Source organism: Chironomus tepperi, unplaced genomic scaffold (assembly GCF_022539635.2).
Source record: "Chironomus tepperi strain 1889 unplaced genomic scaffold, CSIRO-AGI_Ctep_v1 contig_223, whole genome shotgun sequence".
Classification (NCBI taxonomy): Eukaryota; Metazoa; Arthropoda; class Insecta; order Diptera; family Chironomidae; genus Chironomus; species Chironomus tepperi.
Genome location: NW_027226345.1, coordinates 1,179,884 through 1,192,807, shown reverse-complemented (window position 1 = coordinate 1,192,807; position 12,924 = coordinate 1,179,884). Strand labels below are relative to the sequence as shown.

Below are 12,924 nucleotides of genomic sequence, written 5' to 3'. Positions count from 1 at the left end.
ATACTATTCTGCTTAATAGAGTTAATTTCATTCGATCATCTCGTCCGGCTGATTTACCAGAAAATTCCGTTAATGTATGGAAGATTAGACAGAATATTGAAAATTCAGAAAATATGCGTCGATTGAGTAACGCATCAAAAACATCAACAAGTAGCACAAATAGTAATGGTTTTGTTGCATTGGATGCTATTTTAAAAACGGAATCAAGTCCAATGGATTCAATTAGTTCTAATCATAGTAAAGACGAATCAAAAACAGACTGTTTAACGGCTGAGTCATTACAAGAAATAAGAAAACGACTGAAGAAACTTAGTATTGGTGAATCAAGTCCATCACCTAAATTTAATGATGAATTTTTACTGACTGAACACGAAAATACGAATTTAAGCAATCAAAAATTGTCTCTGGAACAAAATTGTAAAAGTCTCGAATTAAGAAAGAATAAAGAACGTGACATAAGTGCTGAAGATTGGTTGAATAGACGAAAATCATACGGCTTTGAGAAAATGTATCAACCAAACGAGTCATCGTCACTAGGTGGTATTGAATCGTCCACAGATAGTGGTTTGGGAAGGTCAAGTGATTTACCTTCTAATTGGTCGCCTACGATCGATTCACCACAACGTACAATTATTACGTTCGGTGATAAAACAAAGCCGGCAGCTACAACATCAATTTCATTATTTAGCAATCCAGCTCATCATCATGTGAAAGCGTCCGATACAACTGTCAGTGATAAACCAATTCCAATGCGTAGAAAAGCATCTCTCGAAAGAAAAGAGGAAATAAAACGTCATTCAATAGCAATTGATGAGAAGGTAGATGAACATTATCAGCATCGAAACAGCAATGACCGAAAAATATCGCTCGTTAATTTAAACGGATCATATAATGATAAATTAACATCAACAGCACTTGTAAATGATGGACGACATAAGAAAGTTGAATTTTGTAAAACAGAAATTCATTTTGCTGCCGAGTCAGGTCGTGTTAATATTGTTGAAACGGATGGAAAACCGCCACCAACAAATAACTTCCGTAGACGAAGGCGAAATTCAGGTGCTTTATTAGATCCAGAGTATTCAATACAACAGGAATCAATAACGATTGATGACGATGAAGTCGATAAGCCAACAATAGAAAGTCATTTTGATAGTGTTCATAAAACCAATGTCACGACAACGGTTGGATCTATATATTCAAGTGCAAGAGAAGACGATACAGATGAAGGTCAGTCAGACACGGATGGCTTGCGTGGAATATTAAAAAATAAGCCTATTAAACCGAAACCATATCATCTTGGTGAGAATCTTGAAAGTGGAAGTAGTCTTTGGGGCGTACGACTAAGACCTGTTGATAATCAACATACAACATGGCGACATTCAGCCGAATTAGAGTCAGTTTTAACAGGAAAGAAGTCAACGGAAGATGCATTAGAGATCGAATTTAAAAATCTCGTTAAGGCAATGGATCAAGAGAAGTCAAGTAATAATACTAATAGTCAACATCATTACCAATCAGCAACAGTCAGTAGTAATGGATATTCAACGAAAATAAATTTATCATCATTGCCAACAATTCAGCAACAGCATCCGGTCAATAAAGGTGAGTGAATTTTGATTTTAAAGTCCATTCATACCTTTTTCTTCTGCAAAAATCGTTTATTAATCATGCAAGAAAAATGTTTAATGTTTTTGGTGAAGGCTAATAATAATTTTTTTTTGGTAAAGGCTATATCTCTTTCTACACAATTGTGAACTTTATGCCAATGGAGGGTTTTGTCGTATTATTGACGAAAAAAAATCCAAATAGTCATTGTCAGATGCAGAAAATTCAATTTCAGAAAGTCATTTTCAGTTCTTAATGTCTATAAACTGTCCAAGACAAGAGATTTATTCACTATGGTCAAGGTTTCTAAACCGACCAAAAAATGTAAACACTTGTTGCCTTGAAAGCATCACTGATTAAACATTTTTAATCATGTGCGCCATTATTGCTTATCCCATCCAGCTTAATCGATTAGAAAAGCGCAAAACTACTTCCGCAAAACTAAAACTGCATTAAGTTATAATATTAAATAATGAATATTCATTTAGTGTAAATATAATATGAATAAAAACAACTTTACAGATTCTTCATCATCATCATCAACAAGTTCGACAGCAACAACAACCCACAAGCCAACGACCTTCACCAGTTACAATGACTCGCGTCAAACAAGCGGAAATGTTTTACCTGATAAAGATCAGCGTCAAAAAGGAGGCCATAAAATATCGATTGACTTAAAATTACCACATCCGAGTTCTATGGATACGATAATGGATGAATTAAAGTCAACATCATTGATAATAAAGACAATGAAATCGACAAGCTATTTTGATGATGCAATGAAACATTTTGAACAGGAAAGTCCTTTAATACGTACGTCATCGTTAAGACTTAATAATGAGTCATTGTCAAAATCAAGCAGTACAAGCAGTATGTTGCGTAATAAATCAAATGCACCTGTACGTTATACTTCCTCACTCGATGGTGATCATGGTATTTTAGATGGTCCGGATAAGCGCGATGATGATTTTGACTTCCTCAATGGATTTTTGGAGGAAAATAGAAAGTTCCAAATGTCAATAGAGCAAAAAGAGAAACAAAATCATAATTTTTCGCAATCATCATCAACAAGTTCAGTCAAGTCAACACCAGCAGCACCAGTTGCAGCGCCAAGGTTAAAAAAGATCATGAATCCAAGTCAGCAACTGAGTCAGCAATTGTCACAATTAAAGCATCTTTATGACATTGCAAACGATAGCGATGAAAATGCAATGGCTGATGAGGAGGTTAAGTCATTTTTAAGTAAAAATGAGGAAGAGAAATCAATATCGGAATTATCAGGGAGTTGGAGTCGTGTGCGTGTTAAGAAAATTGCTAGTGCATTTCAATCAGCGTCATCATCATCAACAACGACTACCGGCGATGGTACAAAATGGGCCAAAAGTATGTACATAAAAAAAATATAAAAATTTATTCATCATACACGCTTGTAAATTTATGCCTCTTAACCACCTATTATTTAATGTTGCTATGCTTTTTTTTATATACGTTCATTCATCGCACAATATTACATACTTCTTTTCTTCTTTTACGTAAAGCAATCCCATTGAGTTGAAAGTGTTTCAAATCGCGTCGTTTCCCATTCTTTTGTGCTTATTTTTTTTTTTACTTCTTGCTCTCCCATTTTTTTTCACTTTTTCTTTCCTATTTTCATTTAAATTGCAGCTCCATTAACATCGTTATATGAGAACTCGACATCATCATCATCATCATCCGCACCAACAACAATAAAACCCGTGACGATTGAGGCAGCACCACGTACAAGTTTAATTGAAATCGGATCGATTCATGAAAAGGTCAATAGCAACAGCAACATTTATAGCAATGTTAATACAATTCAGCAGGACAATTCCGTTAAAGGTAATAAGACATGAACAATGTAGACTCATTAATGACTGTAAATAAAGCTAAGCTCTCATTTTCTTTCTCCCATTTCTATTTTTTTATTTCCATGTCCATATACAGTCAATATACATAACTTTGAATCTCTATCACCAGCATTATCACGAAGTAATTCATTAAGAATTAAAAGAGATAATATAAGCAGCAATAACAACATTGGCACGAAAGACGATTCAAGCACATTAAAATTATCAACAGGAACACGACAATTGAAAGCACATGAATTAACTTATTTCGGTATAAAAGGCACACCAATTACGAGAAAAACGAGTGACACGAATATAACGAATAAATCACATTATACGCATTTATCGACATCATCAAAAAATGTTTTATCTTCTTCAAATAAATTAAATATAATTAATAACAGCAATAACCTTAGTGATAAAAGAAATGGCGTAACTAACAACATATCAACGACATCATCATCATCATCATCAACAGCAACAACAACAAAAGTTACTATAAATAATCAAAAGCCCGACCTAATAATGCATCATCACCAAAAAGTCGAAAAATCATCAATACCGGAATTAACGACATCCGAAAAGAAATCAATGTTGGAGACACTAGACAGTTGTATTGATGAGACGAAAAATTTGGAACCAATTTATGAAAACTTGTATCAAAATAACAAGTATGAAAGAAAACTTGACCTCGCTCGAGACAAGAAAATTTTGGATGAATTAGCACGTGCTGCTGACGAGATAATGAACGTAAGTTTGTTAACTTTCTTTTATGATGACTGCTGTGTATGAGCTTCTTTTTGTGGACTATGAGAGATTTTTTTTGAGCTCATTATAGCTATTGGGGGTACAGTTTGGCATGGATTTGGGGTATCACTATGGCATCATCTAAGTTGGCCCAGAAATGCAAAAAGGGCGGCATCAATTGGTTTGGAAGCCCAAATCCATTTCTATCATCATCATAAGCTGAAAAGAAACTTTTTAAAAGCGTTGCTTTCAAAAAATTTGAATTTTTACCAACCGTTAGAAACTTTAAATTCTAAAAAACCGTTAAATGATAAAATCCTTTTCTATTATTTATTAACCAATTACTGATCGCTGGGAAAGTTCCGACCTTCTGGCTCTCATCCTTCATGTCATTTGAGTACGACCTCTAAGAACAACCATAAAATTGCCCGAGGTCTATAAAAACAAATGAAGTAATTCTGACAATTAATACATATGCCGCTTAAAGCGCTAAATTCTTAGTCCAGTGATGAATTTTTAATTACTTTTATTGCTATTACGTACATAAAACTGGACATCAGTGGCATGTAATCTCTGTTTTACGTGAAAATTTAATTTAAGTTTCCACACGGTCAATTAATTATGCGGTCACGCTTTATGTTGTACACAAGAAAAAGTAAAAAAAAAAATAAAAAGTCATATCTCTCCCTTTTGTGCCTTTCAGACTTGCAAAGAGATGTATCATGCTGATAGTGAGGAGAAAAAGCGAAAATCTCAGTTGGTAACAAGTAATGGAACATGTCTCGAAACGATTAAAGAGGGTACCGAAGGGCGGCTGCTACAACAGCAACAGCATTCATCTAGTGATATTGAACAGCCCAAGGTAATGAAATCAAAAGGTGTTCAAGTTTCGACGAATTTTGTTGATAGTTTGCGACGTTATAATCGAATGCAAGGAAGAAGTAAGTATTGCTGTATATCTTACATCCCATTGTATTGTGTCTATAAAGGCTTATATTGTATATAATAGCATCATCGCAATCATCAATCGAGAGTTTACCACGCAATTCCAAAATATCAACCACATCACCATCAGTTACCACACGCACGAGGCGTACAACAAAAAGTGGCGAATCCACAGCATCAACAACAATCTCATCAACAAAATCATCATCATCATGTCGTAAGCGCGAAAACGGAAATGGAAGTGATGGTTCAAAGCGCATTCAACGAGTTAGTAGCCGTGAACGTATGCACAAGTCAAATGCCAGCTCATCTGAATCAGATCATCCAAAATCAACTGTTGAAGTTCCAAGACGTCCGAGACGAACGAAAGTTGTAAAAAGTCATCGTGAGGAAGTTGTTAAAGATGAAAAGAAATCTAGTCGTGTAATTGAAGCTAGTAGCAGTTCAAGAAGAACAAAACCTGAACACAATTCAATCAGTAAAGGTGAGAAAGTGATTTATTGTCCATAAATCAATTCAACATTGTATGCCTCATTTCCAACTAGAAACAAAAGTCCGATCATCAGTCATAAATAAATCATCATCATCAGCACATCCGAATTCATCAATATTATCGACAACAGCTGGAGGTATAACAACGTATGTATCAATATCCGAGCATGCAACTGAAACAATGATGATTCCACCACGACGACGAAATTATCAAAGAAAAAAAGTCATACGTAGAAATTCATCATTAAAATCGAAACATGCACCAAAGCGTATAACTCGACAGACACGGCGGACACAATTAGAATCGTGTATTTGTTCATAGTGCTTCCTTATTTTTTATATATATATATACCTAAAACAAAAGCAAAATATGCATATAATTATTACACACACATGAAACACTCACCCAACATAAAAAAAAATCCATACACTACACCATGCATTTATAATTTATGCAAAACAGCATAAAATTTCCTGAAAAATATGCACAAAATTTTTTTTTAATTATTATTTTATTGCACACACTGCATAATTATGTTTTTATATTTTTTAAATGCCATCCAAAAAAAGAAATTTCTTTTTCTTTTCCTATTTTATTGCTGTACATATCACGGCGCAATTTTGAGGAATGATTTTCGAGTAACTTTGAGGTACTTAACATGACGAATCAACCAAAATTTTGTTATTATTTTACTTTTTTTTTGCTTAATTAATTTGATTAATTATGGCCAGAGTTGCAGAACATGCATCTGTGACAGACAAAAACCGTACAAATTCTTGGTGATTGCATATATTGCAAAATTGGCAAAAACCATACAAATTACCAAGAATTTGGACTGTTTTTGTCTGTCACATGTAAGAAAAACCATACAAATTATTAAACATTTGAACGGTTTTTGTCTGTCACAAATGCCAGTTTTGCAACTCTGAATTACGGCTTCTTAAACTCTTAATAAAAATTCATTCAACACATATTAATTAATTAGTTTTTGGGGATGAAATAATAGGATTACAAGGAGTCATAAGTTAGGGATTATTAACAAGGAAACCATTTCATCATGACCATTCTCACATATCTAATCAAATATTAATTGAGTATTCAGCATTTATCAAAATTTAGGTAGTGTCGACTACTACGCAGATATTTATGCTGCTCGTTTAACTGGTTTATAGCCTATAGGTAGATACAGAAATTTTATATATATTTTTTCACATTTCTGTTTTCTTTTGGTAGATAAATTTCTTTTTGTATTATCTATTTTTTGAAAAATTGAAATTTTTATGATGCATTTTTGTCAATTTCGAAACGGTTATGTATTATTTCTTGGCACGTGATTAGGATCTTTAAAAACTCAAGTTGATTAATGATTCCAAAATTTCAAAATTCATTGAATTTTGCAGGGGTTGTCCACTGTTAAAAAACTGATTAAATTTTAAAAAAGTTTGATTTAAAATGTTCAAAAACCGGTTAAATTTGAATTTTTGAAAACCGTTTCGTTTCGAATTCGAATTTTTGAGCACTGTTTGAATTTGAATGTTCGAAAAATGAGACAAATTTGAATTTCTGAAAATTGTTTGTCTTCGAATTTGAAATTTTGAAAACCGTTTAGTTTTATATGTTCAGAAAACCCGGAAAAATTTGAATTTTCCGAAATCGTTTGGTTTTGAATGTTTGAAAAACCGAGAAAAATTTGAATTTTTAAAAACCGTTTCATTTTGAGTTTTCAATAATCGATAAATTTAAATCCTAAAATGAATATGATTCTGTTACTTCCAAGTTACTTCCCATTATAGCCATTTCAAGTTTAAATCTACTTATATTTTTATCTAATTAGGTTAATCGTCGTTCGGAAGGAACGCGTTGCTATAATCCACAAGCAGTCATTTCCTGTCTAGATATATCACCGTTCAGTTGACAATATGCTCAAAAGCTAAACACGATACCTTTAGATATTATTATTAATAATGATTTCACACTTAACATACCAACAATATCTTTACTATAGTAGTTTAATTTGATATATTTTTGATTGATTGATTGATTGATCATAGATTTTACTAGATGTAGTACTATTCATATCATTAATTAATTCAAATTTTATTTTAGATTACTTTATTAATTATAATTTTAGTTTGATATATTTTCGCTCTTTACAACCTCACACAAATACATCAATTCTAATTTTTTCGCCTGGTCTGGTTTGTTGTTGATTTTCTACTTTATTTTATTTTTTTTGATTTTTATTTAATCTGATTTATAGTTTTTATCTATGTAGTTCCCAATTATTTTGTATTTTTATTTATCTAATTAATTTTTTTTTATCTTCTCATTTTTTTCTTTCTTTCTTCCTCAAACCAAAAACCAACACGACTTATCCAATTACAGGTCATCGAGCAGATCAAAAAGTCGCCGTTAGCATGTGTGAAATTGTGCAAAAAAAAAAGTCAGCGCACCCAAAATATATAAATGTATGTAGTGTGAGAGAGAGTTTTATTTGACTGATCTCCATTGTTTAAGCCTCCAAATAATTAAATATCCATAACATGAAAATAAGATATAATCACAACAGGCACAAAAACCACAGCTGAGTGAAGTTTTTTTGCCCAAAATTTACTTATGATCCGCTTTAATTTTTTAATTTATGTGTTTTTAACAAAAAGTTGCCTGTAATTTAGGGGTTATGATCTCCGGTAACTCAATGATCATTATAGTTAGTTGTTTGTTGCTATTCCGAGCGATACACGACGTAATACGTCAGTTTATTGCATCAATCATGTCATTTTGTCATACTCATGTATCTGTGACATTTGAGCCTGAGCGACACAAATCGAAAAGGCTCCAGAAAAGCTAATTTAACACCAACTGGAAGCCGCGTCCATGCGGCATCCACGAGCCTTAAAAGCTCCGTGACGGAGTCTTCTTCAATTGTGTCGCTTGGATTGCAACACAACAAAGTTGCAATGTCACGATCACGTTGTGCCGCTTGGATACAATCAACACGACAAAGTGTCAATGTCACGACCACGTTGTATCACTCGGGATATCAGTAATTGTTTTGAGTCACGGAGGGATCAATAAACCATTCCTATTTTTTGTAAACTCCATCAATTACAAACAAAGTCCCCTAAGTCATCACCTATGTGCCCCCAAGCTCAACTTAACAATGATTTTATTACTATAGAGCCAATTTAAGACGTATTTAAGTTATAATGCATGTTGTAAAAACAAGTCCTCATACAATACATAATTGTGATTCGTTTGCTTAATTAACTTACTATGTTAAAGCTTGCTAAATCTTAAAAAAAAGAATTAAGAAGAATTGCAACTTTTTAGTTAATTTTTTTCATTTTTTTTTATTAACGACGCCAAAATTTAATTGACATTTTTTTTTATTATAATGCTTTAAAAGAAAGTTTATAGAAAGAGAAAATATAAGAAATGTGAAGAAAAATTAAATTAAGTTTTGATTGTCATTTAACATGTCATTAGACATTTCTATGTTTGCTTTTTTAAAAGTGCTTATAGTCAGATAGTTATTACTACTTTGTGTATAAACATACTTAATAGTCTTTGAAATTAAAACAAGGATGGACATGATTGTCTAATAATATTTTTTTGGGTCTGAATTAAGTCAATAATTGATTTTTGGATTTTTGATTAACATTTAGTTTTGAAATGAGAAATAACGGTCAATTGAAATTTAAATTATCAAAAATTACAAATTTAAATTTTTCGAAAATTACAATTAACGGTAAATTTAATTTCAAAATTACAAAATTTCAAAAGAATATAGAATAACGATCAATTTAAATTCAAATTATCACTCAATCTTCATAAAAATCAATTTAAATTTCTAATGACCGTTAAAACTTCATTTATCATTTCTCCGAAAAAGTAGATGTGCAGTCAAAAATTGAAGATTATCTTTATTGGAATCAGCCCACAGTGATTTTTTTTTCCATAATTCATTTTACTTGCCACTTATATCAGTTTGAATATTTATGCTCTTTATTTAGATTATAAAAGAAACTAATCATTAACAAATGCCTATAATTTTTTTTATTGTTTCTATGTCAAAATATTTTTTTTTGTGTTTAAGATTAATCTTGTCTTTCTAATGCAGCAATTTAAACGTAACAACTCGAAAAAAAAATAGAAGAAGTAAAAAAAAAGTATCGAGTAATAGAAAAGAGAAAAGCAATTTACTAATAAAAAGTATATTTTTTGCAATCAATTTGGGCGTTTTTTTTAATTGAAGAATAACAGCATGGGGTCGTCGATGAGTGACGTCAACTGGAAAATGTAGGTGGAATACTTCACTTTTTTCAGAAGCTCAGCTAAATTGAAATTTTAAAGGCAAATTTTGATTTTTTTTAAGGTTATGTTTTTAACGTATTTTTAAAATTTGAATTTTTGAATTCCTAAAATTGATAATTCTTGGTTTTAACGAAAGTGGTTCAATTTTGAACTATTGACTACGTCCTCAATCGTGTAAACCATGTCAACTTGTTAGTTTAAATTTGATTTTGAAGGTTAAATCTGTAACGTATTTTTTAAATTTGAATTTCAAAAATTGAAAATTCTTGGTCTTAACGAAAGTGGTTCCGTTTCCCATCATCAGCTCCACTCCCAACCAAGCCATCATTGAACTATAAGACGTCACTTTCGAACAACCCCCAATACCAGGAATTTACAACTTGTCGATGTATTTCTTAAGGCATTCAATTTGATTTAAAACAGAATTCCTACTCGTTCCACCAACGGCTTGATACTGCTCCACACTACTTTCAAAACTGAATATATCATAAATATCATCATTGAACTTTTCACTAATTGCTTTATAATCTGACATTGGAAGTTCATTAATGCCCAATCGATACTTTTCGGCACAATCAATTGCTTTTGATGCACAGTGGTGCGCCTCTCTAAATGACATACCTTTTTTCACCAAATAATAAGCTATATCTGTTGCAAGCATATCAAAACTTAGAGCATTTTGACAATTAATTTCAAGTATCGTCATCGTCTCAATGACACCGCACATAACTTTCAAGGATAGTGTGATGCTGTCATAGACATAAAACATTGATTGTTTATCATTCTGTAGATCCTTATTATATGTTGATGGCAATGCCTTCAATGTTACAATCATGTTTGTTAATTGACCAAAAATTCCACCGCATGAACCTCTTATCAGCTCTAAACTATCTGGATTAAATTTTTGTGGCATTAATGATGAACCTGTACAGAAATCACCCGATAGCTTAATAAAATTGAATTCCTTTGTGCTGTAGATAATAAGATCTTCGGCCAATCGACTCAAATGGAGTGAAATCATTGTTGATACGAAATTGAATTCACATATATAGTCTCTATCACTTACCGCATACATGCTGTTCATTGTGACATTTTTAAAATCTAAAAGATTCGCTAGCTCGGTTCGATTGATGTTAAAAGGATTACCGGAAATTGCACCCGAACCGAGTGGCATAACATCAACTCTTTCGTATAATTGCTTTAATCTATCACAATCATTTTGAAGGAAAAAGCCATACGAGAGAAGCCAGTGAGAAAAGCGAATTGGTTGTGCACGCTGTAGGGAGATACAGAAGTGAGAATAATGGAATGAAAAATGAGAATATTGACATGCTGTGGACATTGATAATTAGTTTTGAAGGTTTTTGACTAAAGAGTTGAAAGCTATGGGATTTCTGAAGTTGAGCACCAGTATTGTTCCAATTTTTTTGTGCCACGACACACCTTGGTAGTAAGCCACGACCGTAACAGAACACGACACGCAGTTCTTGGCATTCCAAGTCATTTAAGCGACCTACTGGTGTGCCTCAACATACTATTGGTATTTCTGGTCTATTGGTATTTCTCTGAGATTGGCTTCTTTGGTTTAGTCTAGACCAGTGGTGGGCAACCTTTTTTTGCGCGGGGCAAATTAATAGTAAGATTCAACCGAAGCCGCATACGACATACGGTTCATGGCATTTCTAAAAATATTTGGCGCCACACTAGTGTGTCGCGGTACACAAGTTGCCCACCACTGGTATAGGCGACAATAGGTATATCTCTTAACTGACCACTGACTGTAACCTTTCGGGATTGATGATTAACCTAAGAAATTTTGGATGACTATTTGAGCCAAAGATAACATGACTAGCTTACACCAGAGAAACCAACGTCACAACCGCAAAAACATTTCCATATGTCCACAGTATGCATTTCATTTCCAAAATAAATCATCAAACAACTCATACTTGCAAATGTGTATATCCCGGCATCAAAATATCAATATTCTCGTCTACCTTCATAACAAGTACACCCAAAAAGTTCCTGAATATATCAAGGACATCCAGAATCGCCTTCTTCATCCACATTCTCATATCAAGTGTCACCTGATCATTTCGACTTCTTCCCGTGTGAATTTTCTTTCCTATTTCACCAATTATTTCAGTTAAACGCCTCTCATTTACGCTATGCACGTCCTCATCATCATCCCTAAACTCAATCATACCACCATCCCATTCTCTACTGATTATTTGAAACGCACTTTGAATCATTTCAAATTCAGTCTGCTCTAAAATTCCAGTTTGACATAAAATCTTTGAATATGCTAAACTTCCGCTTATATCCTGTTGTGCGAGTCTCTTGTCGATGTGGAGTGAGTTGTTTAATTGAGTTAGATCAACATTCATACCTCGAGAAAATCTCCCACCACATCCCCATAATTTTGACGTTTTTCCTTCCATTTGCCTTCTTTTTGTCGTCGACTTGAAAATTATATTAATGTTAATTCTATCGTCGACACGCGTACTCGACTGCGGAATGTTACACATTAAATTGAGAAATATTTTTCAGGCATCATAAAAGAAGAACAAAAAAATCTTTAAAATAAGTAAATGAGCAAAGAGAATAATTAAGCAGGCAAATGATAAGTACGATAGGGTCGTTCACAAATGACGTCCAAGAAGGATGTAGGTAAATAAGGTTCTCAGAACCGTTTTGCTAGTTATCAAGATTATATAAAGATGTTCTCATACTAAGTACACTCAACCATACGTATTGTTGTACACTAACCCGAAAAGCACAACACAACCGTTTTTTCGCTGTAAAAATGGCCGTCATGATCCAGTCAGGGCATCATTGCATCTTACCGTTAATCCGGCGAATTAGCGGTGCTTTAACAAACACGTTGTGCTGTTCGGGTAACATAAACAATGCAATTTGGAAAATAAAGCATTTTTCAAATATCTC

At 33.0% G+C, this 12,924-nt stretch overlaps 2 protein-coding genes across 4 annotated transcripts in view; one reads left to right on the top strand and one right to left on the bottom strand.

The window, feature by feature from the left end:
• LOC139091090 (uncharacterized) overlaps positions 1-9,895 on the top strand; it is a 36,575-nt gene extending 26,680 nt beyond the window's left edge. For 2 of the 3 annotated variants that reach the window (XM_070641029.1, XM_070641031.1), the window contains 8 exons: positions 20-1,605; positions 2,131-2,991; positions 3,274-3,468; positions 3,574-4,226; positions 4,927-5,164; positions 5,233-5,652; positions 5,714-5,807; positions 8,047-9,895. In XM_070641029.1, coding sequence (XP_070497130.1) covers positions 20-1,605; positions 2,131-2,991; positions 3,274-3,468; positions 3,574-4,226; positions 4,927-5,164; positions 5,233-5,652; positions 5,714-5,807; positions 8,047-8,077 — 4,078 coding nt within the window. In that variant the 3' untranslated portion in view covers positions 8,078-9,895. The remainder of the gene's footprint in view (positions 1-19; positions 1,606-2,130; positions 2,992-3,273; positions 3,469-3,573; positions 4,227-4,926; positions 5,165-5,232; positions 5,653-5,713; positions 5,808-8,046) is intronic. The other variant, XM_070641030.1, reaches the window with a different exon arrangement.
• Positions 9,698-12,809, bottom strand: Argl (Argininosuccinate lyase). Its single transcript, XM_070641033.1, has 2 exons — positions 11,928-12,809; positions 9,698-11,254 (listed from the first exon to the last, which is right to left on the bottom strand). Exons 1-2 carry the CDS (start codon positions 12,504-12,506, stop codon positions 10,352-10,354), a joined length of 1,482 nt encoding a protein of 493 aa, XP_070497134.1. The 5' UTR covers positions 12,507-12,809; the 3' UTR covers positions 9,698-10,351.
• Between the last annotated feature and the right edge of the window lie 115 nt (positions 12,810-12,924).

Coding starts and splice junctions, on each gene's coding strand:
- Argl (XM_070641033.1), bottom strand. CDS start 12,506: ATGTGTAACATTCCGCAGTCGAGTACGCGTGTCGACGATAGAATTAAC. Junction 11,255..11,927: donor CGGGATATACACATTTGCAA/GTATGAGTTGTT, acceptor ATCTCCCTACAG/CGTGCACAACCAATTCGCTT.